The sequence below is a fragment of the Papilio polytes genome, unplaced genomic scaffold (assembly GCF_000836215.1).
Source record: "Papilio polytes unplaced genomic scaffold, Ppol_1.0 DF820956.1, whole genome shotgun sequence".
Classification (NCBI taxonomy): Eukaryota; Metazoa; Arthropoda; class Insecta; order Lepidoptera; family Papilionidae; genus Papilio; species Papilio polytes.
In genome coordinates this window covers 1,271,304-1,298,492 of record NW_013528248.1, presented here as the reverse complement: position 1 = coordinate 1,298,492, position 27,189 = coordinate 1,271,304, and the positions used below count along the sequence as shown (strand labels likewise).

The 27,189-nt window shown below is 34.7% G+C and overlaps 3 protein-coding genes and 1 long non-coding RNA gene across 4 annotated transcripts in view; 1 reads left to right on the top strand and 3 right to left on the bottom strand.

Annotated features, from left to right (window-relative positions):
- The window catches only part of LOC106110012 (inner centromere protein), a 36,105-nt gene extending 21,250 nt beyond the window's left edge, over positions 1-14,855 (bottom strand). The window contains exon 1 of the mRNA XM_013291688.1: positions 14,624-14,855. Within this exon, the coding sequence (XP_013147142.1) occupies positions 14,624-14,642 (19 nt within the window). The 5' untranslated portion in view covers positions 14,643-14,855. The remainder of the gene's footprint in view (positions 1-14,623) is intronic.
- Positions 14,856-15,334: 479 nt separating this feature from the next.
- On the bottom strand, positions 15,335-18,786 carry LOC106110030 (type II inositol 1,4,5-trisphosphate 5-phosphatase). Its single transcript, XM_013291711.1, has one exon. It carries the CDS (start codon positions 18,661-18,663, stop codon positions 16,099-16,101), a length of 2,565 nt encoding a protein of 854 aa, XP_013147165.1. The 5' UTR covers positions 18,664-18,786; the 3' UTR covers positions 15,335-16,098.
- Positions 18,787-19,203: 417 nt separating this feature from the next.
- Positions 19,204-22,422, top strand: LOC106109973 (SEC12-like protein 1). Its single transcript, XM_013291637.1, has 7 exons — positions 19,204-19,532; positions 19,673-20,019; positions 20,249-20,387; positions 20,581-20,738; positions 21,132-21,378; positions 21,455-21,650; positions 21,989-22,422. Exons 1-7 carry the CDS (start codon positions 19,398-19,400, stop codon positions 22,072-22,074), a joined length of 1,308 nt encoding a protein of 435 aa, XP_013147091.1. The 5' UTR covers positions 19,204-19,397; the 3' UTR covers positions 22,075-22,422.
- Positions 22,423-25,414: 2,992 nt separating this feature from the next.
- On the bottom strand, positions 25,415-27,183 carry LOC106110037. Its single transcript, XR_001226048.1, has 2 exons — positions 27,080-27,183; positions 25,415-26,435 (listed from the first exon to the last, which is right to left on the bottom strand). It is a non-coding gene; the product is annotated as an uncharacterized LOC106110037 (long non-coding RNA).
- Positions 27,184-27,189: the final 6 nt, after the last annotated feature.

The following is a 27,189-nucleotide window of genomic DNA, read 5'->3' as shown; positions in this document are numbered from 1 at the left end:
TCAAAGATTATTTTTAAAACCAATTTCATTGCGAACGTAAGCGCTAACAGGAACTGCAAACGTCAAGGGAAATCTTTGATTGCATTTGTTGGATGTTTCAGGAAATCTGTTGAATGGTACAGCGCTGCAAAAGGATGAACTTGAAATTGCCATTTGCAGACGAACGTCCGGGGCAAATCAAGATGGCGGACGAACTCCGCGCCATCGCTGCGACATCCGGCGGACGAAATGCCTCGTGCCATTTTCATTGCCTACATAAACTAGCAAAACTATAGCTAAATCCGATTTATTTAAATATTAATAGAATTTACACTTAACTTTTCAATCATTTCAAATTACAAACGATGTTAAAAACGACTATGGTATATTTTCTATTACCAATAATAATTATCACAGCTTTAAACATATAAAAAAAAGTCTACAACGTCATTAACATTATATTTCAAGCTATATTTTATGTGAATGCTTGTTCGGTTTTAAAATGTTAAAATTTATGGTTACATGTCGTTACTGACAAAACAGTGAAATTACAAAAACTCGAGATACGGATATCGACACTACATGTTCTATAGGTATCTGAAGTCGTAAAATTTAGTGACGTCAAACCTCTCTGCTCTTTGCTGCACATTTGCATACGACCTTTACATGCTGCATATAATATGCACGTCTACTTTCAGCTTTATACAGGTAAGGTTTTCGTAAAAGCAATGTTTCTTTATATGCGGATTAAACCAATTTAAGACAAAATTTACAGGCTAATTCGGGTGGAAATTTTCACTAAGGTTCTTACAAGTTTTAGTCTATTCATTAGTCCAAAAGTTAATTTGACGAACAACAAGACACTGTCCGGAAACACACCAGTTTGTGGGCTTAATGAAAATTTCGTCTGAGGGCGAAAAAACAATTTGGATCAGTCGCGAGATAACTCATTAGAATGGATAAACAAACCCATTACGTTGATCCCGGAACCCGGACACAGAACCCCAAACCAGGGCCCCGAGTCACGGGCCTCTGCTTCTTGACAAATTGCTTTGCAATTTATCTCACCGACAAATTGTTTTGTTCTCTCGCCTGCACAATTACCGTTGGATACCGTAAGCGTACAACGAGCGAAATAATTGCCACATGATATCCCACAAGGTACATTCGATGTTTTATATCCATGTTATTAAGGATGGTTTTAGCATGATTAACGATCGGATCTGGTGGGTGTTGTTACCGAGTGTAGTTTATGCATGTTATAGAATATTCACCCCTGCAGGCTTTGACGTCGCAATATGAAATACGTCATGAGGGTTTTGTGCAGTTTATTACAGTCCCTGCAATAGTTTACTTTTTGATTAATTTTAAATGCGATGACTTTAGCCACAAATGGAAAAGGTTTTTTAAAGGTTTCTCAACGCAAGAGTCAAGAGTACGTATTGCAATAAAATCTGTTTTCTTTTTTAATTTGACTGAAGAGAAACCCTTACTTCGTCTGCCCGTAGTCAACAAAGAGGCCAACGTGTTAAGAATGCCAGAAGTAACAAAATCTAGGGCACATAGATTATATTTCGTGCCTTTTTTGTCAGATCTCATTACAGTCTTGGCAGTGCCTTTGCTTTGTTGAAATTGCCAACAACGGACGATGCGGTGACCTCCTTCAAATAGGGCAATACCCTGAGTCATATATAAAGATATTCAAATAATTTCCCAGAAGTATACTAGTAATAATAAGACAATAATAATGTAAAAATTTAGACACAAATATTTATCAATGATTTTTTGTCCATCAGCATAAAAATAGACAGTAACAAAAAAGACTGGAAGGTGTATTTAACGAGGCGTAGCTTGTTCTCCCTTATAAAGACAATAAAAGCGCACTAACTCGCTACCGGGCCACTTTATGACTGCGGTAAGCTATAAACTATCGATCACTCGCCTGGGCTGTGTACCTAGGTGCCCTTGGACAAGTTGGGTTGCTAAGGTACCATTATTTAGTTATTACAGTTTTTATAGCAATGTATAAAAACAGACAAACTCTTTACTAGCAGAATAAACCGCAATTTAAAAGTGTTATAATGTTGGAAAACCTTGAAGATCTAATTACACATTAAAAAAAAATCTCTTGTTATTAAGATATGGAAGACAATAAACTGTGTTAACTTAACAAAAGTACAAGAAAACCTTGCAACGAAGAAACAAAGACGATTTTCATAAATTGTATTGTTAAGAAGAAAATTAGTACTGTGCTCTAGAATTGACGCAACACTAGATTGTCGGTATAAACGCCACGTCCCTAGTTGACAGCTGTCAATGTCATTAGAAGGATGGATTCGCGCGCATTCCTGACGAGATCTCTAGTGAGATGTAAAATTAATATCGCTAGTAACAATTATATAAATTGTTTAAAAGTATGATATAATCTTTTTTAATAATGTAATAACTAATTTAAAATTTGTAAATTACTTCAACTAATACATTATAACGATATTAACAAACACAATTAAGTGTTTTTGTGTGCATACAGTGTGGAGTCAATTTATTATTGGGGTTACAGCGCTGGCTAATGGATGCGCAAATAAAAGCCGGGAATAAAAAACGAGCATGCGCGTTATTGGACGAGAGTGTTTACGTAAGGCACTATAATGTTGAAATTAATATTTCAGTTGTAATAATTAACTCAGCGGTTTCAGCCAGAGTTATAATCTACAGGTTTCGGGTTCGAATCCCGCTATGTACCAATGTGATTTTCGATTTATCATATGTACATAATCAACCCGACATTCTTACGGTGAAGGAAAACATCGTGATGCAACCTGCACATATCGGCAAAGAAAGAGATATGTGAAGTCAACCCGCCCTGGGCCAGCGTGGTTGACTATGGCCTAGTCACCTCAGAGGACGTATGGTGATGATGATAATTTAAAAAAAAAACTGTAGGGCATGTGGCAACACTTTCAGCAGTGAACGACTGATACCGTTTAAGAATTCTAAGCTATACTTCATTATTTAATTTATTTTATAGGAAAGTAAATATAGAAAGAATAGCAAGATTTAATCAACGTGCAGCGTGGGCGTTGTAATCAGGTTAGGGCGAACCTGAAGGGAGCCGGGTACAGGGGCGTTCGCAGCGGACCGGTTGATTTTATTAGAGCAGTCGGCTTTCGCAGATGTCGGGACATGACTTCTTAAGATAACTTCGTTTCAGTTAATTGTTATAGTTTTAGGTTACTGTATTTTGAAAAAAGCGGGAAAAATACACTTCTTATTTATTGCTATTGCTTGCGATTTCTTCCACTAAAACTCAGTGTCAACGTAGCTCTTTAATGGTGAAAAAGTTTTTTAAATCGGCCCAGTAGTTTTTGAGTTATTTCAATACATACATAAATACAAATATTTCTTCTTTATAATATTAGTATAGATATATATTACTGGATAAAGAAATATTAGTATTTTCTTAACGAACCAATTAATTAAAGTTGGTATAGCAAATTCTTTAGCAAGTCTTTTCCAATGTACGTTAAATATCTAATTCAAAGTGTTCAAAGTAAATTGGAACCTACAGTCCTACGTTACTATTGATGAATGGGCAACGAATAGTGAGGAGGCAAGGCCATTGTCCGTGCGATGCAATTATAGCTGACGCCGGGACCGCGGACCCGCGTTGGGTTTAATGACCCGTGCACACTACCGCGATATTCATACGCAAACAGTTTAATATTGTATTCAAGAAATCTTTGCTAATATTGCTAGTATATTAGGTTTTTAAACTCTCTCTATGCTTCGTGTAGTTTTTGATATGACATGATTAAAATACATATTGGGTTTAGAGAAAACCAAACATCCAAACAGCTTCTTATCTAATTTTATATTTACAATTAAGGTATTATTATGTTAACAACTTATTCAACGTTGTGTGACTGAAATCTAAAACTGTATTATAACCCATAAACTCGTCTACATATCACCTATACTTTAAACATAAAGTCGAAAAACTTATTGTTGCAGTTAAACAACGAACGAATTACAGGCAGACACGCGAATGACTTTTTGAGGGAGAAACGAACACGAGTTCAACGTACAAAGTCATCATGTTGAAAAAGTTTCGTGTATATCATGTTTGACCAAGACATTGGCTTGTTGATTTATCTCATGGTGTCATTTCTCAAGATTCAATAAACATATGTGCTCCTTCGATCAACAGTATTGTTGATCGAAACCCGTCTCATATTGCACAAAAAAATGTTGATGATTTGTGACATATAGTAACAAAGAAAAAGGTAATTTATAACAAAATTCATATTGTGTGTTAATAACTAAAATTTTATTACAAACGTGAGCACTGCCAAAATTTCACTTAAGAGGGTACAAGCGAGGATAGACGCCTCTCAGTCTGGTATAATTCTACTTTCACACGTGGGCAGAACCGTATCCACGCAAGACTGCTATTGTTAAAACACTTTCTACGTCTGCGTTTAAACAAATAGCAATACTTTTCTCATACAACCCTCCTGTGGTTCCTCCTGTCCTCGTGTGAAAATAGCATTACGGCCAGACATATCTCCCTTGCGTCCTGACGCCATAAAAAGTCCCCGTCACTTTAATAATTAATCTAGCCGTGCCAACGAACATTCGCACAACATTTAACTGAGTTGGTGCAATTATTCCATTGAGATATAACCGTTATTCTGTAGTTGAATTTATATTCAATTATAATAATTTTCAAAATTGAACAATTTAACTCTATCAAAAGAATTTAATCGTATTAAAGTGACTATTTAAAGGTTGATTCAAATTGTTTTCTGAAATGTTCATACTAACATCATAAATGCGAAAGTTTAGATGGATGGATGTTTGTTAGTGTTTGTAGCCTAAACGGCTGAACGGATTTCGATGAGATCTGATACAGAGGTAGAGGATAGTCTGAAAGAACACATAGGCTACTTACTTTTGTTATTTTTTTAATTCCACATGGACGGAGTCGCGAGCGAAAGCTGATGTGAACGTAATTAAACATAGATTTCCTCGCTGATTTTTAACTGTATAAGCTTAAACTAAATGCTACCAAGCAAACAATAGTTACGTAAAGATCTAAGTTGTTCCTGTCTATGTATTTTGGAGATGCGCCAAATCGTTAGCGTAAATGTATGCACCCCCCCACCCCACCACAAATACATACATGCATGAATGCAATAAACATTAAGCAACTGTAAAGATGTGTCGAGTAAACTTATATGTTTGGTTTCCAATTCAGTGTTTTTTTTAATAATATCTAAGAAATATCATTTCCACTCTCATCTCACTTTTCTATTGCAGATATGGGTAGAATTCGGATTCCTTCCAACCGTCACCACACTCTGTCCCCTCGTGATAATAAAAAGTCCCACCTTTAGTCCCACTATCACAAATAATGCGACAGATGGAACCGTTATAAAATAAAATAAATTCCAACCGTCCCCTCGTCGCAAAAGGTGGGACAGATGACATTTTTTATTCTCATCTGTCTCCAAGTGGGGACAGAGCGTGGCGACGGTTGGGATAATCCCAGAATACAACTCGCTAAGTTAGTCACTTCAACTTTAGATTAGCTTATTTACCTCCTGCTATAAAAGTTGTCTTGATAGTGTTTCCTTTAGTCATACAGTTTCCTAACTTTAACACTTTTACATACGACGATTTAAATCCACTGATACCAATTGCACGTTGCGTCTGTACCGCCCTCTGTTCATGAAAACGGTAAACAATTAAAAAGGCAAACATGTAAATCTATGTACTGTACATTACAATCACAGCGCCGCAAATGATCGCACACCCCAATGGAGGGGACCATACCAGTCTTTGTCGGTATTCGCCGCTACAAGCCCTAAACCAGGGCTTCCCAAACATTGTGCCGTAACCTAGGTCTTCGTGTTGTTTATTTAGTCTATAAATATAATAAATCTGGAGTCTCTGTTTGTAATATCAAAAGAAAAATTGCAGGTTTCGGGAAGATAGTGTATTTGCGTTGGTGACAACGAAAATCGCATTTAAATATTTTTTGTTTGTCTGTTGACGGCACTTTCACTGGAGAGTAGTTGACATGGATAGGCATATTATAGACTATTTTTTTTAATTCCGCAAGGTCAAAATGGCGTAACGGGTAGTCCATTTATGTGCTAACGAAGTTTACGGGCATCAGCACATTTTATACCAAACACACATTTAGATGTCTAAATACGTGTTTTACCAAACACGTAGGTTCACGTCGTATAAAAATGACTAAGTTTGGGAAGCCCTGAACTAGACTTTACTGGAGTATGTGCATGTGGAAAGCTTTCCGTTAGTACAGCATGCGGTTACTTGCCAGTGTTTTGTTTGACTTAGTTATCTAGGGACTAGCGAGGGTCTGTAGGCATTACATTATGTTTATACGTGCAGGGTCAATGTACAAGAGTACTGGACATTGAAACATTCTACGTATATGTAATAGATTCTTATAGTTTTCTTACTGGGAAAGTAAATAGACATTTGTTCCTATTTATCTCCTTAACGGTTCAACCGAACGATCAGAGGTTTACCCTTAAGACATTTTTATAATTCCTTGTAGACTATATCGCGGTCTATATAATTATTTTTATATATACAACTCAATCATTAACATTCTAAAAATTTCTATATCGAATTCCTAAAGATAAGTTACCAGCAACAAAATTCGCTTTCAATTCTATGAACATTTTAATTAACGCTGCAGATTATTGTCTCTTGATATTGAGAAGTAAATGAAGAGATAAAAGCCGTTATTGGGACCTTTCGAAATGGTCATTATCATATTGATCAGGTAAGGTTGATACTGATGCCGTTAACCTACTTTTGTCATTAGGCGACACATGCAAAAGGGAATTTAATTAAACAGACTTTTATATCTATTTATTTTAATTGAAAAGGGTCTTATAAGTGTTTCATTACACCCAACTTATTATAAAAAGGATAACTAAATCAAGCATTCTGATTAAAAAAGAGGATTTTTGTTTAATTAATACGATAAACTTATAAAACAATCTTTCTACTTATTAAGAAGTAAATCAGTACCGTGCTGTAGAAGTGGCGCAACACTAGATTATCGGCAAAAACGTCACGTCCCTAGCTGACAGCTGTTAATGTCACTAGAAGTATGGATATTCGCGCGCATTCCTGACGTGATCTCGAGTGCAGTGTTCAAATAATATGGCTAGTAACAATTATATTAATTGTTTAAAATTATGGATATTTGTTTCAATAATAAATATCTACTAAAATCAACAGATGACACTGGGCCTTTTCAAGCCCAGAACTTCAAGTAACACACGTGTTAAGCAAGCGCGTAAAGACATAAATAGAACCAGCGAGCGCATCAACAAAACATTTATAAAAACAAACTGCGTTACGTACACCATGCAGCGTTGAAAACACATTAATCACTCCATTTGTGAAATGAATTCGGGCGACGAGACGGCAACGCCAGGCGGTACAAATTGTAACTCCAGCATAACAATGAATTACATCAATTTCATGACAATAGTTGATACAGGCTTCTTAATTTGATTATTATTGCTTCATATTAGACTAACCTTGCGCTCGCGACTCCGTCCGTCTCGTATTAATAAAAACAAAAGAAAGTAGCCTATGTGTCCTTCCAGACTATCCCCGACAACTATGAATAATTTCATCCAGATTGGTTCAGCCTTTCACGCTACACACTAACAAATCCATCCATTTATCCAAACTTTCGCATTTATAACATTAGTAAGATTATTAAAACTAAGAAATATACTACGGAACTATGTTTTTATATTGCTCAGTGGAGGTTTTAATCAAAGGGTCATTTGGTGAAATAATAAACAGATATGTATTAGCAATAAAATGTAAAAACGGTAAGAGTAAATCTTTTCCTTTTTTATTTCTTTTCAAAGAATAAATCCTGCGAACGCAGTAAGTCGTGAAATAATCGAATCGCAACGGACAAATTAACGGTAAGATAGAAAACACTACGGATTAAAAAAAAACTATCAACCTAAAACGAACCTACACAACTTCTAACTCTTATTAGAAATTAGACAAAAAAATTAAATCATATTGTGCCAGATCTGTCTCTATAGTGAATTATAACAATACTTTCAAAAGGCCAGTACCCGTAATTCGTATAATGGTTACACGCGTGGGCAAGACTTCTCTTTTACTTGGAACTTGTTACCTTACATGGTGTTGACAGGACGACTTTCTTTACATTGTCTTCCACACGTGTCAAAAAACTCGAACAACTTTTTGCTGTTTTTTTTTTTATAACATAAGATGGCAAACGAGCAAGCGGCCACCTGAATCCGCCAGAATGGCGAAGCGACCGCTGCCCATAGACATCTGCAATTGCAGATGCGTCGCCTACCCTTATCCGATGGAGGAGGAGACGCACATAAAGAGGATATTTCCTCTTCCTACGCATCTTCTCCATCGTCAAATCCACTTCCCCTTCCCATCTTCTCATAAGAAAAGGGTGGTAAAGAGAAAGGGACCTAAATTAGGCCTTCGGCACCACACTCATCAGACGAAACACGGTATTGGTTCCATTTCACGCCTGTCTTCTGTGTGGTCGTGGTATTACACCGGGCGTGCCGGCCCATTCGTGCTAAGATGTTAAAGCGGGCACTACCACAGTTAATACTGTAATACAGAATTTTGTTTTTAAAGAGTTAAATAAAACCGGTGCTATATTTAAAAATGTTACATGTTCGATGTAACCTTTTTCTTTCGTGCATTATACTGAAGTACACTTTAACTCAGACGAAAAAGTTCTTAGCACAGTTTAAAGAAGCTGAGAGCTTCATACGAATGTTCTTTAAAAAGATATTTCAAATTAAAGTATTTAAAATGTTCATGTCCATATTTATTAAAAGCTTTTTTTCCACAAACTCATCTGGATGGCATTAAGAAATCTTTTTCTAGCAAAAATATTGCCTACATATAACTTTAATCTATCGTTTTTATAAATATAAAATTCGTAAGATACAGATTTTTTTAGGTGAGCTAAATCAACCCAATCGTGGTAAGAAACCTTATCTTGCAACATTGTAAATATAACCTACTAGCTTTCGACCGCGATTCCGTCGTCGTGGAATTAAAAAAAAACAGAAGTGAGTAGCCTATGTGTTCTAGATTATCCTCTACATCTATACCAAATTTCATCGAAATCCGTTGAGCCTTTTAGGTTACAAACTCTAACAAACATCCATCTAAACTTTCGCATTTATAATATTAGTATGATGTTACTCAGCAATATTGTAGCTTTCTAATGCCAAAAGTATTATTAAAATCAGTTCAATAGTTTTTCACTTTATTACATAAAAAATAAAAATTATGCGTATATCTCTCCTACAGCATCAAACCTAGGACATTAGCCTGGGAACGGAAACTCTTTTTTTTTGTTTACACAGTGACTGTACAGTTTTTGTCCACGGATTTTGAATTGTTGCAATCGGCTGTCGGAGCATTGACCTCTATTGTGTTGGAAATTAATAGAGCGACATAGAAGTACACCACAGACTATAAAATGGGTATAGATTATATAAAGAGCACACATAAATGTACTACTTGAAATTGTGATTTTAAATACCGAGGATTCATTGCAAGCAATTCAAATTATAACCGAAATAGCTGTTGCTCGCGACTTTGTCCGCGTGATATTAAAAGATATAAAAAAAATATCCCATATTACTCAGAGATAATGTAGTTATTGAAGATTTTTTTTTTAATCAGCTCAGTAGTTTATCAAATCAATATAAATCTTTCCTCTTTATAATATAATATTAGTATAGAAGTATATATTGCGTTCTGCATTCATGATCATACATGATACCTGATATGAATACTGGATTCGCTGAAATCTAAATGAATCTTAATTCGTCCAGACACATAAATCACTTTTATTTTTATACAATTCCGCGAGAGGGCGCGGTCGGTTACAATGGTCAATATTTGGCAAGTGAGGGGCGAGGGGTGCGTCGTGCGATTCCTTTGATATGGTAATAAAACCATCTCCCAAATAAGGGTCGGTCCGATTATGGGGATGGTTGTTTTACAAACACGCGAATAAACACTTGACTATGAGACCCTTGCTGACACTCTGCCTTTTCCTGTTATCGCGTTTAAATTGCTTAATTTTATTATTTAACTAATTTCGAGTTTCTCTATACTTATACTTAATATTTTAAAGGGGAAAGATTTTTATTTTCGTATGTATTTGATTAACGCTAAAACTACTGGGCAGATTTTAAAAATTATTTCACCATTAGAAAGGTAATTTATCTGTGAGTACCATAAGCTATTTTTTTTGTTATTATTCACACGGAAGAAGTCGCCAGCAACAGCTAGTTGTTAAATCACACTATCATAATAATCATACTAACATTATAAATGCGAAAGTTTAGATAGAAGGATGTTTGTTAGAGTTTGTAGCCTGAACTGCCGATCCGACTTCGATGAAATTTGGTATAGATGTAGAGGATAGTCTGGAACAACGCGTAGGCTATTCGCTTTTGTTTTTTTATTCCCAGCGAACAGTGTCGCGGACGAAAGCTAGTAAAGTAAATACAAATAGACAGGATTCAATGTATATGCTAATATTGTTGACGTATTATTTAATAAATGATTTAACAGAATCTTACGATAAATTTTTACCCATCTGGTAAAGATTCATCCGCTCTCCCCCAACAAATGAACACAGCTTGCGGCCGTAAAATGGCGCTATTAACCGCGGAGAGAAATTGCATTACACCGTTCCGATGTATTGAATGTACCTATAGAACCTCAAAAGCTATCCTTCGAAGAGGGAATGTCAGGGTTGCTACAACAAATTATGATTTATCGATAATTGATTATTAAAATCGATATTGCGAAAATTGAATAGTCTACCAGGAGACCTGATGCTTTGAATAAAGAGTTTTTTTTTATCGACTGGTACAGTTTTTCATTTAATATATCAGTACCTTTGCAAACTACTTGTATTAAATCTAAACAACTCCCTTAGTTGAAACTATAAAAGGAATATTTGAATTACATTTTATAAGACGTTGACAACCCTAACGTACCCTGTATTTTTAATCAAAGCCCTTCGAGAAATGGATTTTCTTAGTGTCAATTCAATAAACGTTAAAGGCGAGTTGGTTTGCGCGGAAAGTTTGCTCTCCGCCGCTCACACTAAACAGATGGAATTAATAGCGATTTAATTACAACTTTTAATTTATATTCTCCCAAGGATTTCGTCTCTAGACTTCCAAGGATATTTGTTTTAGTATATCAAGTTTATTTAATTAAAATAATAATTAAATAATGCTACTCCAATTAGGTATTGGGGTTGGGGTGTGACGCTGGCTTATCGTAAAAATATACAAGCATTAAAAAATCTCAACCATCGTTATATTCCAAACAATCCATTCCTCATATAAAAATTACCATATCAATAGTAAAAATAATTTGCTTTATTAATGGTCCGTGTCAAATGAATACGGCTCGCAATCCGCAGCCCACTTCACACGCCATTACGCAGCAATAGTGGCCATTCTACCTCCTAGCATATAGAAAGTGTATTGTTACTGCCCACAGGATACCACACCCATTATATTACTTTCAGTTACTTTGACAGCATCAAATTAAACAAGAGAGTTGTCGGATTGTATCTCATTATTATTTACTAGCTTTTAACCGCGACTTCGTTCGCGTGGTAATACAAAAAACAAAAGTAAGTATCTTATGTGTTCTTCCATACTATCCTCTACATATATACCAAATTTTATCGCAATCCGTTCAGCCATTAAGGCTACAAACTCTAACAATCATCCATCCATCTAAACTTTCGCATTTATAATATTAATATGATTTCTACACTAAGAGACTTCTTTAACCAAGTGAAGACTATGTGGCAATACAGAAACTGTAATGAAACAATTTTTTGTCTCAGTTTTACTAATGCAAATAATAGAGATAACAACATATCGTTTGTGTATTTCGATAGTAAAATGGTTTTAATAAAATTTAAATAATATTGAATCCACGAGCCACAAAAACAAGTGTAACAAAAGTGCATTGATGCTATATCCAGAGCAGTGTACAATCCAATATTTTACCCTTCCTTTACTTAGTTGTCGGTACCATATGGTAATGGAAACGTGTTCATACAAGCCAGTTCATATAGCCATATTTTTTACAGACGATAGTATATCTACAACCTAACATAAAAGGTTAGAAAACATTCGGATACAGTAACGACCAGACAATCGCTTGGAGCTACAATGCTCATTAAAACAAAACAGTAGAAATTTTAATTTCTTCTTCAAATAAAAGCTACCCTTCTGTCAGATGTCTTCAAACTAGGGCCCGCAGGGTACCGAGACTGCGACAATTAATGCGACCCTCAAACCATTGCATTCTTAACCACAATAGAGTATTAATTTCTATAAGTTTTAATAGTAAATTGTTTATTTTATAATTAAAAACGTAAACAACAGATTCGTCTATTTAATTTAGAGTCTAGATAACTATGTTTAGTTTCTCATTTTAAAAGCATAATATAGTTATGAGTCACAACCTCACAGCAGATTGTCCTTGCGTTCAACGGTCGCGAATTCAAACCGAAGACGTCCGCCTCCACAAAAACAAACATTCATAAAGTGGAACAAGTTTAACCGTCGCTCGATGACTAACAGACAAACAGACTAACGCACTGTAGAGAATACTCGTCTTTGTGTATACGAGCTGCAGTACCGTTGTGACCTAAAGATATCGAAGTAAAGAGACGCAATTAGTCGGGACGGTTACGGTGATGTCATATTAAAAGATATCGTTAAGAAATTCCGTTATTATGCAAATTTTAAATAAACCCTCACGCTTGAAAAATCGGAGTATATGCAAGGATACAAATTTGCGACAAATATACAGTAGATAAATGATTAGTATGCTTTTTGGCATAATAATAGTTTTGAAATTTCTTAGAATAAATCAATATGTTCGAATCGGTATCTAACTAAAGTTACAAAGAGGAAAGATTTGTTTTTTTTGTATGTTAAAGTAACTCAAAAACTACTGGACCGATTTCAAAAATTCTTTCACCATTGAGAAGCGAAATCGCGGGCAAACAGCTAGTTATTAAATATACGGCTTCCTAACTCTACCACAATCACAACAGCCTTTATAACAATATACTACATTCCAAGCAATATTTATTATTTCAATATATTTACAACATAGTTACATTATAAACAGCAATCTACATCATAAGATCATAATACACATAATAAGCAACGTCTTTATTACGGTATAAAAATAATTCCGATAAGATTTCTTTGTAATGCTTGCAACACAAACAAAGGCATTGTTTACTATGCTCGGAAACATGAAACTTATATGCACTTTACTTGCAGTGAGATAAAAGGTCAACACAATATAGATAACGACGCATAGTATTTTTATAACAAGACAAAGGGACCTTTAAAATTTACGGGTAACGTCTAAACAGTGGCGATTCTCGTTCTATCAGAGCTCTGGGCGAAATTTCAACGCCCTATTTTTACCGTGATTAGTGTTATGTCTGATTCGTAGATCTATGGCTCTTTATGTCATGCGCCCTGGGCGGTCGCTCAACCACTCCCTAAACTCACGACGGCATTGCTCCTAAGTGCCTACATATATATTTTTTAAATTACAATAAAATCTGTAATCATACTTCATACTTATCATACTAATATTATAAATGCGAAAGTTTAGATGGATGTTTGTTAAAGTTTATAGCCTAAACGACTGAACGGATTTCGATAAAATTTGGTATCGATGTAGAGGATAATCTGGAAAAACACAGGCGAGCGTTTTGTTTTTTTTTATTCCTCGCGGATGGAGTCGCGGGCGAAAGCTAGTGTAGTTTATAAATTCGTACAAATTCGGATTTAATAATATTGAATAGGAGAATAAATTAATTTTATTTTGGTACAATAAGAAATACCTATTGTGGTAATGTTGCAGAACAGGGATGAACTTTTTTCGTATCGTCGTGCCATGTTTTTAAAGAAATTTTAAATGTTGTCATAGACGTGATAAGAAAAAAAATTCAATTTGTTATCGGATATTCTGGAGCGTAATAAATTAATTTACATTCGCGTCTCTTATAATACCTAAGTATATACCTAATTTGTTATATTTTAAAATATTGTGTCACGCGCCATTAGTTTGCAACCATTGAAATTTATTTTTTAACAAACATTGAATTTTAAAAAAAGTCACTAAAGGGATTTTAGATCGCAAATGCTATAATCTCTATTTTGAAATAAATGTCTAACTAAGGACTTTGTTCCAAAAAAAAACTCCGCGTCGTTAGATATGACAGTAAAAAAGGAAATAGGAGGTAGAAATATAATTTTCCAATAAGGAATGAAATAAAGTAATGTTATGACTTTATTCATAAGGAAATAGTCAAAACCTAAAAATAGCAAATAAAAAAAGAGTACTTTTATTCAGATCTTTCTCTAATTAATCTTATCTAGTTTTACTAGATTTCAGAAAAATTAAATATTTAATTTGTCGTAAATTCTAATTAGAATCATTGTATAAAGTGGTAGAAAATTAAAAAAAATATTTGTTTACTTACATTTGTTTTCAACTTCCATGGTTCCTTTTACACCACGAACAAAGAAATGCAAAGTTTAAAAACGTCCGATTTATTCAAGTGTCCGACGGATTGTAATGTTTAAACTGCAACGAGCGTTTATAACTGCTCTCACTTTGCACCGTTGAAACAGTTATAAATTGAATTTGAACTAAAATAAGGAAAGACAGGATATTACGATTATCGAAGACTCAAAATGTTTCAGTGAATGACAGAGGCTCTCATCCCTGTTGACATAACGGTCAAATGCATTAAGGTGATTGGTTTAAATCAAATCACGCGCTCTTTTGTTCAATATATCGACCAATGATCTAGGAAGCTGCGTTCAAAACTGTTCAGAATCACGTGATTTTAATTAATAAAAGCATAATTTTTTTAACAACATATAAAAATAACCAAATATTTTTATTAACCAAAAACTATTGGGGTTGATTACCATCTTTATTAGCTAAAATGCTCAACCTGTTAAAAGCGCCATCTTTTAGCAAATAATGAAATCATTATTGTGCGATTGATTTTGTAAAACGATCATAAACAACTTTATGTTAAAAATGTTTTTAAAAAGCTAATTGTTTTGTAAATATTAAGACGATTAATGCCGTTAAGATTTAGGGTAACAATAGGTGTGGTCTGTACTTCGATACATAAATTGAAATACCAACAATTACATCAGTTATTTAATAAATAAACAATAAATATTTCATTTCGGTTATAAGATTAACATGTAACAATACATCTAAAATTTGTTCTACGTATAAATGGACTGTAAAGTCACTATTTGACACAACATTGCAAGAATTAAAAAGTTAATATGAATAAACCATTATGTACTTGAGAAGGATATTACCGTTATTTTGTTTATTATAAGGATAACATCACATCTAAATATGCTATCACTATGACACAAATGTATGCTATAATAATGAACTATGATTAACGCACGCAGCTTTATATGGCAATGATTAATATATTTAGGCTAATTTGTGATGTTTGTATTTCAAAAATATATAGTTATTACAAAACATATTATTAAAAATAACACAATTTAAAATAATGTCAGAACCTTCATATTTGGAATTGGAGCTGTTGCTCAAATTATTTCACCTTAAAACATAATTAACATAATGTACACTCACTTTCGTTTCAATTCGTTGAAATGGTTGTCTATTTTTTTAAAGTTTAATAAAATTAAAATAAAGCATTTTAAAATATTGGTTGTTCAAAACAAACCTAAAAATTGACCGAGGAAAACTATCTTAATTAACATCTATCAGTTTATTGTAAGTCATGGTCAATGTTATCCAAAAAATGGTCACCAAATTCTATGATTAGTTAACAATGAAAAATAAATAGTTACTCTAATGAATGCATTGCAATCAATATAAATTTTTAGTATGACTGTGAAGTCAAATTAATCTGAGTATTAAAAAAATCTTATTCGAATGAAAATATTAAAATTATTTAGTAAAAATTAAGTCACTGTGATCATTGATTAAGAAATGATGAACAAATTGTGCCTTCTTCTTATCAATTATTTGTTTGTTAATACGAGATTGCGGCTCCTGGACTACACTTGGATTATCCCTTAGGAATATCGCTCCAAATAATGTTGACAGGGTCTTTGCGTCAAGTCCATTTTCTGCATTATGCTGCAGTGCTTCCTGAAGAAATTCGCACAGGTACAGAAAGACATTCTTTCTGAATTCTGGTAGCTCCATAACAATCTGCTTGCATTGCAAATAATTTGCTGATGCTCGTAAACAAACTGGATGTAGGTTATACGGAATGATTGGGTCTGCAGTGCTTTCTAATAGTAAAAGCAAAGCCTCTGCTACAGAATGAATACTACCTGGTATTGGGTCTATAGACCCACTGTCTAGCCAATCCCTTATCTGCAGAACTTCAGAATGTAAGCCCGGTTGTTCAAATAAATTTGGTTCTTTCAAACCATGCAAATATATGTGGTCTACTAAAAACCATATTTCCTTTGGTATAGAGTATGTTGACTGATTTGAAATATACTGATCTCTTTTGCTTTCCAGTTCCACCAGCTTTCCAACTGGAACTTCTCTTATAGGTATGTTAAGGTTTACTAAAACCTCTATGGAGCATCCAAAACAACTTCTTTGGTATGTGCCATTAACTGTTATAAATATATCTTTACCACCATACAAATGTAATACAAGGATGTCATATAGTTTATCAGTTCCAGCATTCATTTTACACGCTGAAGTCTTATTTATAAGTACTTTTAGTTGTATCTCACATGATTCATCTGCACAGATACATTTTTTATATGGTTCAACAATCAGCCAGTCCTTGCAGAAGCTACTTTCATCCAATTTCTTAATAAATTCAAATTCAACTGGTAACTTGCCAGTATTCTTTATTGTAATAGTTCGTACTTGCAACTCCAAGTACCTAACTGTACCAAAATCAATCTCTGTTATATCAACCTTAACCTGTGGTATCAATTCATTCTCCATTTTGTCAAGTTGTTTAATAACTTCTTCGTAGACTTTTCTATATTTTTCTTCATCTATTATTTTGATCGCTGACGTAAATAAGGCGGAGACAGGTTTGTGATCACTGATATTCAATGCAGGATGGCTTCTGTAGGCCAGTTGAGTAATGTTTTCACCTCTCCAGAATATTCTGTCGCACCAAGCAGGGGCACGGTTTTTCTCACTTGAGTCCCAGTTGTCTGAACCAGGATCATATTTATATGTAGGTTTGAAGGTTATGAGACCCTCAGTATAACCGGCAAACACATTGTTAATTTTGTGCTGTTGTTTAAGCTGGTCCCATTCCAGAACTGGTGCAAAATTATTCTCATTTACCATTCTTTTCACACTTATTGGATCTAATTCGGTGATCCGATAATTAAGATCACCCAACCAATAAACCTGATCATGGTCCTTGATCGCTTTGGGTTGTTGATTTGGTTGTATGAATCTGGTTCGCGAACAGATATCTCTGAAGTCTTGGTTACGTCTCTCATATTCTTCAACATGCGCTGCTAAGTGTGAGTTCACAAAACAGATTGATGTATTGTGTAGATCAAATCTTATGGAAACACCACCTTTGTTGCCCATTTTACCCATGATCCCAGTTCCCACAGTATCACACACCACATTCCTCACATGTGACATATGTTTCTCTTTAATTAATACTATTAGCATCATACCAACAAGCCTGACAATTTCAACTTTGACATATTTAGATCTCGGATCAACATGAGTTCTAACTGCATTATACCATTCATCCTCTCGGAATGTTTGATCAAAGAGAAATGTTTCCTTGGAGAGATCTAACTCTTGAAAACCTACAGCATATATGTCCGGGGGTTCCTTGTCTACACATAACCATCCCTTTAAAGGTATAACTGGAGATTTGTCATTAACATTCCATGTGCCACAGAATATTGTAAATCTTTTGGTAAATGTGTAGTCAAATTCTTTATCAGACATTTTCCTTTTAATCAGACTTTCCCTAATGGCTACAGGGGCTGATACCTGGGTGTGAGCCATTCCAGTCCTGGGTAAGACCATAGTCTGTGCTATAAAGTCATCTTCTCTTTGGCCATCGTATTTCTTAAGCCATACAAACTCAGGCTGTGTAGGAAGTTTGTTGACTGCTTCAATACCGCGAAACAAATCATCAACGAAATTGTCGACTCGCGGAGTCATTTGGATTTCAAACTTAAACTTATTATTACGTGACTGGAGATTCAGGTACAATATTGCCTCAGGATCTGAAGGCTTATTATCAATTTCGCATTGAAAACTATTGTCTATGGGCAGTACTATTTCTATGGATAAATCAGTAAACGATTTAGGTGGGTAACAGGACGTGAATAAACAAAAAACCGCTTTTTCGTCTCCATATTCAACGATTGCAAGGAGTCTTTCCGTCTTAATACAATCTGGGCGCAGCACCTTAGCATCACACAAAAATGCTGTCACGAGTTCACTCGACAAAAACTTCTCCTGAACCACCGACAGTATCTCCTCGTGATTCATTTTGTTTCCTTAATTTAATTAATGAATGCAAAGCATTTGACATCGTTTCATTTTCATTTACAAGTACAAAATTTTTGTTGTAAATTCTACTTTAATTGATTTGACAGTTGACGTTTTGTTGACGTTTTCTTCTTTTTTGATTTTCCTTACAATCGTTTAGAAAATCTACTACGGTATTTCTGAACGAATCTTAAAGTGCGTCTTGTAATTTGCTCGTAACACTCAAATATGACGGTTCTACGTAGAACAGAAAGTTAAAATTGATTAAAAGAACCAGAATTTAAATCTTCCTTTGTAACTCTTCGGCTGTGTCTTCTCGCTGTCAGAAACAAACTTTCATTTCATCCAGTGTCTACCAAGATCTTGTTGAACGTAAATGAAATTACTGTTTTATTCAGCAGAAATGCAAAAACGTATTTTCTCTTCAACACGTTGAAATCCAAAAATATATTCCTTAAGCACAATATTATTCATCTTTAGACTAAGATAGAAAAGAAAGCAACATTTTCGAAGATTGCTGTCAATGTCTGTCAATTTGACTTTTGTCATGTTGGAAGTAGGGAATTCTTGTCACTTGTTTAGTTCCTATTCGTATTGTTTAAATGTTGTATTATTCCAAGTTTTGTTTATTTTGTTTACATAGAAGCACTCATGGGGCTTAATTTAAGTTCCAGTTAGTGTAATACAAATTATTTCGCAGTGTGGAGTGCATCCAATAAATGTTATAAGTCAAAATGTCTCGTAATAGATGTGATGGGTTGCTTGCTAAGGTCGATTTTCCCCTTTATACCCTCGAGACCCTTACGAATCGTCATGTTCTCGTTGCGGGAGGTGGTGGAGCTTCAAATACAGGGGTGGCAAATGGATTTGTAAGTGACTAGCTTTTATTATTTTTGAAAACATAACTTTTATTGACATTAAGAACAATACGTGTCATTGATTAAATAGCTGGCCGTTACTGTTGTTTTACTTTTTTACATTCAGTATTATCGAGTAGCTTGTGTTTTAGGAAATATTCGAGATATCGCACAATGGTAACAAGTTCGTCGCGGAGGAGGTGATGAGGCACGAGACGGGTCCTAACGTGGTAATGAATTGTTCGATCCGCAACGCTCAGGGTCGCACGTACCTGTGCGCGGGTCAGGAGAGTCACTGTCAGCTGTACCGGGTGAACGTGCGCATGGTGGATGTGGCGGAGATGCGTCGAGGCAGCTTCCGCGCGGAGAACGGCCTCGTGCGGCGGCGCAGGCGCACCGTCTCCGAGAACGACAATATATCTAAAGCAGACATTGGCACGGTGGACAAACGGATGTCATTTGAGATACGTCCATGTGATAGTGTTCAAACTGATTTTGGGTATGTAATTTTTCCATTAAGTAATTTGATGTTATTCTGTTTCTGTCTTGTCGTTTATTAGTACTTTAGTAGTACAAGACAGTTAAAAGATCAAAAGGATTCTAACTACAGTAGAATATTAAGTCAGAGTTTACTTCAGTTGCATCACAAATTGCAATTTAAACAACTGTTAGAAGCAGAGGGGTTATATTACAAAAGTATTACAATAGCACATTGTGTGTTTTTTCAGTGATGACCCGCTGCAAAGAGTGGTAAGGATCAGCCACAACGGCAAGCTGATGGCAACAGGTGGCATAGATGGCAAGGTTCGAGTCTGGAGCTTCCCACAGATGCAGCTGTTGTTCCAACTTGAAGGACATACTAAAGAGGTTTGTTCTAACCTTCTTGCTATAATCTATCACTGGTCTTTTTACATGTATCTTGGGAATCAATCATCTCTAAGCTTTCATGTTTAAATACACTCTCTTCTTATGCATAACCTTTTTCATAGGACCGTTCCATAATTTCTCTCAAAATCGGTCTTTAACCTTTGTAGTCATTGTATGAATGTCTGTATTCCAGCTGGATGACCTGGACTTCAGTCCATGCGACAGTCAGCTGGTGAGCATCGCAAAGGATGGTCTGGCGCTGGTGTGGAGCGCGGGGGGCGCGCGCGAGCCCCTGCGCACGCTTACCTGCCAGCCGCCAAATGGCACCAAGTACCGCTTCCGGAGGTGCAGGTAACATAAATTGATTATTGACACTTAGAAAGAGGGTAATGTGTTTTTAATGTTATTAAACCTTATGCTAGCTCAAAAACGGCTTTAACGATCTTGGTGAAATGTGGCGCTGTAGAATATAGTCTGGAAGAACATATATGCAACTTATTTCATTTTTAATTCTACATGAATGAAGTAGGAACTAAAAGCTCCCAACTTCTTTGTTTGTTAATTTTTTATTTTCCCTATATGTAAAAGAGCTAAGGGAAAATAATTAAAAAATCCACAGTTTTCACTAATACTAGTTCAACTTTTAAAAATAACTTTTAAAAGATTTTTTTGTATTAAGCATAAAGGTCATTATTTCTGTTTGTGTGATGGTACTTTTTAGTATATTTATTTGCTCATATTTAGGTTTGGGGCGTCAGCAGACGTGATGTTTACGATAGCGAACCCCGTGTCCCGCGCGGGCAGCGGGCGCGCGCGGGGGCTGCTGCAGCAGTGGGCGTGGCGCGGGGCGGGGGCGGAGGGCGGGGCGGCGCGCGCGGCGCTGCTGCCGGAGGCGCTGTCCGCGCTGGCGGTGCGCGACGACGGCAAGTTCCTGGCTGTGGGCACCATGTTCAGCGGCTCTGTCCATATATACATCGCGTTCAGTTTACAGGTTAGTTATCTGTCTCGCTCCCTCTTGCACTGGCGTATAGTCTATCTCAGTTTTACTCAACCTTATTGTTGTGCAGCGAGTGCTGCAGGTGAAGAACGCTCACGGTATGTTCGTGACGGGGCTGGCGTTCTTGCCGGTGGGTGTGGTGGGTGCGGGGGGTGCGGCGGGGGGCGCAGGGGGCGCCGGGCAGGCCCTGGCGAGCCGCAGCGAGGCCGCGCTGCTCTCCATCTCAGTCGACAACTGCCTCTACGTGCACAGCGTGCCTTATCCACGTTAGTATATAGAAAAAATATTTTAAAGAAACCTTATATTTGTACTTATTTTTAGAAGATTTTAAAAATTATTATTTACGTAACATATTTAATGTTAAGAAGAAAATTAGTACCGCGCTGTAGAATTGGCGCCACACTAGATTATTACCACAAACGTCACATCTCTAACTGACAGCTGTCAATGTCAGGAGGATTGATATTCGCGCGCGATCCTGAGTCCTGAGGAGAAGTGTTGCTCTCAGTATAAAAAGATATAGCAATTAAATAAATTGTATAAAATTAACTACATTTAATTCTTGAAGTGTTTGTTAATAATTTTGTATTTGTCTGGTCCGCAGGTACCGTCCCCGCCTGGGTTGCCATTATTCTCATAGTTTTCGTATTGTTCTGTACCTTCACGCTATGTTCCTATTTGGGTATATAGCGGTATTATGTATATATTAATGTAATCAATTGTAATTTCGTATATTGTAAAAGAAATTATTTTTCCGTGTAAGTTTTGGGGTTAGTTATAATTGTAACATGCTCATATAATTGTGGATGTTTGTAAAATAAAATCAATTTAATCAAATTTTATTTTACGAGGTGTCGAGTTATTGTTTTAATTTAATATTATGTGTATTATAATTGTTTATATTTCAAAACTTCAAGGTTCATTAGGATAATAGAGTTTGCACAGAATTTGTCCGCCGCCAAACAGACTGTGACCGACTGGTGTTAAATTATTTGATAAAACTGTATGTATTATAAAATTAAATATTTATGGCCATGATATTGTCTTTTAATCATACTTCATAAATGCGAAAGTTTAGATGGATGGATGTTTGTTAGAGTTTGTAGTCTAAACGGCTTAACCGATTTCGATGAAATTTGGTAAGGATGTAGAAGATAGTCTGGAAGAACACATAGGCTACTTAGTTTTGTTCATAGATAATACTTATATATACTGAGAGGTTTTGTTTTTTTTTTAATTCCACGCGTACGGAGTCGCGGGCGAAAGCTAGTTAATTATAATGTTATAAATGTGAAAGTTTAGAGGGATGATTGTTAGAGTTTGTAGCCTAAGCGGCTAAACGGATATGGATGAAATTTTTCATAGATGTAGAGGATAGTCTGAAAAAACACATAAGCTACTCACATTTTTTTTTTTTAATTCCATGTGGACGATTTGCGGGCTAGCTAGTCTTACTAATATTAGAAATGCGAAAGTTACGATGGATGGATGGATGTTTGTTAGCGTTTGTACACTCAACGGCTGAACGAATCTCCATGAAACTTGGTATAGATGTGGAGGATAGTCTGGAAGAACAAATAGGCTACTTTTTATCCTGGGAATAGTTACGGTTCCCGTGGGATTCATCAATTTAGTTTTTTAATGTTTACTCGATTATTCTGCAACGGTTCAACGTGTCTTATTGAAATTTGGCACAGATATAAAACAAAGTCTGGAGTACAAATGGGATAAGGTTCATCCCCGATAAATGTCTGGTTCCCAAGGGATATGTAGCTTTTTGTTATTTATATAGTTCGCATGTTTTCTAATGCCACGCGCACTAAGTCGGGGGCAACAGCTAGTATTTTATTATTTAACTACGGGATTGTAAACAACTTAACTTTATTTTTTTATTCAAGGATTTTCGAAATATTTCAATAAATGTAATTAGGAAACTTTAGAGCCCCCTAGTGTACAAATGTAGCAACTTTGGATAGAAGTAAGTTCGGTCAAATAGTTATATTTTCGACCAAGGATTTGATAACTGTGAAGGGTATATTAAATTTTTTCCTCCAATAACTTGTAGATAAAAATAGTTTATTAGTTGAAATATTTCATATCTGGCCTTTGACAGTAAAATATGGAACTTATTTGATATCTCCCGCTACTTTATATTTTACCTCATGCAGGTTTATTTTAACAGTAATGGGAACGAAATAAATCATAAAAGAAAACACAGTTGTTTTTTTAAATAACATTTAATCAATTACATCAAAACAAATAACGTACACTTTAGTAATCGTGATCGTTCGGCAAGTTGCATTGAAATAGACCGACTAGAGACCTATGCCGCGGCGCTCCGCGACCCAACAGATCCTCTCGCCGCAATTAAAGCTTTACTACATTACAATAATAGTCAATATCGCTTACAGAATCAACTATCAAGTCGCGAGTAGGCCACACTAATTAAATACATAACATTACATAGTTTTTAATGGAGAAGGCATAAATTCCAAATTTACAAGAATCTGTTGTAAATACTTAAATTTCATAATCAAAAAATTCGATGTAACGTTAAGATTACAAAATATCGCAATCTATAATTGGTCATACACCTTCTCCATTTATTTCGTTGTCAAATGCATCGTTTTGTGCCTTTTATATTAAAAATATATAAAAAAAAAAACATGGAAGACTGATAAATCGATACGGGCGGATTAGGTATTTACAAAGTTTTTTAATTCACAAATATTTTCGTTAAGAGGTTATTTTGTTTCATGAACAAATTATAGCTATTTACTCTTTGATTTCAGATGTATTTTTTTAATTTACTCTTTGACAATTCGCAGACTCAGAGCCTGGATCGAAAAATAAATTCCTTTATCGGACATCAAAAAACTGAGCCATTTACTTAAATCGATTCACTGTTTTATCAAATCTTGTATAAATCTATATATAATTATAAATAATTTAACATCAAAGTTTTTATGTATTAAATATATATCTATTTGGTTAATTTAAACGTTTATTAGGAGTTAACATTCAGTATTTTGTCTTTGGAGCGATTGCAAGCTTGGTATCGCCGCAATACGCATATCATGAAAAAGGTAACGAGTTTTGAAAATTTAACACAAGACAAAAGAATTATACATTTTATATGAATGTTACTTTCATCAAATATAATTTATTTTAATTGATACATTTTTCCTGTACTTTAGTTTATTCCACTCTAAGTTCATAAACGTTCCGGTTTACCTCCAAGTTTTTTCATCTTTCTGTATTTAAAAAAGTAATTTTTACAATTACATAAAAAGTTAATTATCAAAGTAAAAATGGATAGTTTGATTTTAATTTTTTATAAAGTATTTTATATTACAACAAGATTATTTTAAAAGAATTTGTGTAGAATAGCTAACGGAGCTAAATAACCTCAAAATTCGAGGACAAATTCGATTCTAAATAAAATCAATGATTATCTGTTTATATAAAATTTTGTATATGTAAATATACAATTTTTATTGTATATTTCGATCATGTATAAAATATTGTAAATATACGCCACATTCTTAACAATCAGGACGCATTTATTTCATATCTAACTACGTAAAATTCAAAGTTGTAATTTTAATGCACCATTTTTTATATTTGAATATAATGATGTTTTGTACGATGTATATTTAATATAGCGATATATATGGTCCCTAGGTAAGCTACAGTTGCTCGGTCTATGTCACAATGATGTCATAACTTGGCTCTACAGGATGCTCTAAAAACCAATATCATTGTAAATATGTATAAAAAGTACATTTTATATCGGCTAATATTTTATTTTAAACAAAGCTCTTAATTACATTTGTGTATTTTTGATATTACGAAAGATATAGATTGGCTGACAGGGTAGGGGACATGAATGTAGGTGGGATTTCCCCGGAATGCATCCTGCAGAGCCTATTCCCACAAGGTCGTGTCAACCCTACATTATGTAAAGTAAATGGCACATTAAATATGTAGCGTGAATTTTGTATATAAAAAAGGAAAACTTCGTAATATATTTTTAATCTATGTAATTATAGCATATAATCTTTGCTCTAAAATCACTTCAGTACTGTTGTCCTTATATATAACAACTAAATGATTGTTTATACTAGTATTTTTTATATGCCGTATTATCGTGTTGGCGATCAGTAACCACTTGGTCCTTCGAGTCGGATATACTGAATAACTATCCAAGTTTCTAAATAAAATGTCTAAAAAAACTCAAAGCCAAGTGATTACATTTTTGTATAAATTTTAATTACAAATGGACATTAACGCGTGGCGACAATCTTACTTTCTGCTCGTAAATTTTCGCACCTCAATTTATACAATCAAATTTCATATTTATTAACGTTTGTTTTTAAACAATAAAAGATAATTTAATCAGAATAACAAACAGGATATCAGTAAGATCGACACCACACTGTATCATAACTTCATAACATAACAATAATAGAAATATAAAGCTTACATATATGTACATAATATTAAAATTCGAATTCGAAAAAAATGATATGAGAATACATCTCAATGTTCCTTACAATGAGTTACATTATATTAGAAAATACATAAGTTTCTGTTTTTTATGTATACAGCGTGTTGCAAAACACTATTGGAACCGAAGGTTGGCAAATACGATATTTTTTCATGTCTTATAAATTTTATGAAATTAAAAAATCATTTTTTCCTAAATCAGTGTTTTGCAACACGTTTAATTTTAACTCTGTAATACTGACACACATGATTTAATTGCCGTATCAAAACGCATTCTATTACATGTGGTAAAATAATAAAAAAAAACACATTCATTCGTCACATTTATCCGATATATTTTATATAGAGATTATAATTTTCTACGTATACGTTTAACAACTAGCGGATATAGTAACATCCATTAAAAATTCACATAAAAACTGCTTTTGAGCCCTTAAACACATTACTAAGAAATGCATGACGCGGCGCGGCGGCGCCCCCCGCCCTCCTCGCCCTCCCACACAACAACAACACACACTATCTCAACGCGGAGCTCGCTTACACTGCAAGAGACAAATTATTATTGTTAATAACTATTTTATTGTCATAACACATATTTCTAATATCTATATGCAGAAAAAAAGAACATACAAATATTTTTTTAACATTCAGTTTGATTTTTTTTTTAATGTTTATGACAAGAAATGTTTCCAGAGATTTTATGACTAGAGCATTGCATGCGGATATCGATATTGAATAATTAATATATGAAAGATAAAATATTCAATAGTACCAAATTTTAAGAGTAGATTTTTTTACGATCTGTTCATACATTTAGTGGCAAGAACTTATCTCTGGGTCGAAACAGATAATAATATATTTCAAAACCTAATAATAATGCAAGGTATCAATTCGGCAGTCATTATTAGAATAGTTAAAAATGAAACTAATCAATACTAAGTAACCGTGCCCGGGCGATGATTTAAATAATCAAATACAACTGACAAATACCTACAAATGATAATAAATAACATTAATTAACCTCGACCGTCTTAAGATACGACTACTAAAACTATACCCATAACGATTGCAAATAACCACTGTTTTCCTACGAACTAAGCACTAACCACTAGCGAGTTTAACATGTACTGAGCACTGAGTCGTCACACTAACACTAACACTAACTAGAAATAGTCCATGTACTCACCCTGGTCGAAGGTGCTGGGGTTGATGTAGGAGAGCAGGTCTTGGTCGCTCATGTCGGTGAGGCCCTGCACCGGGCCCGACATCTCCTGCGACACGGCCTGCGACACCGCT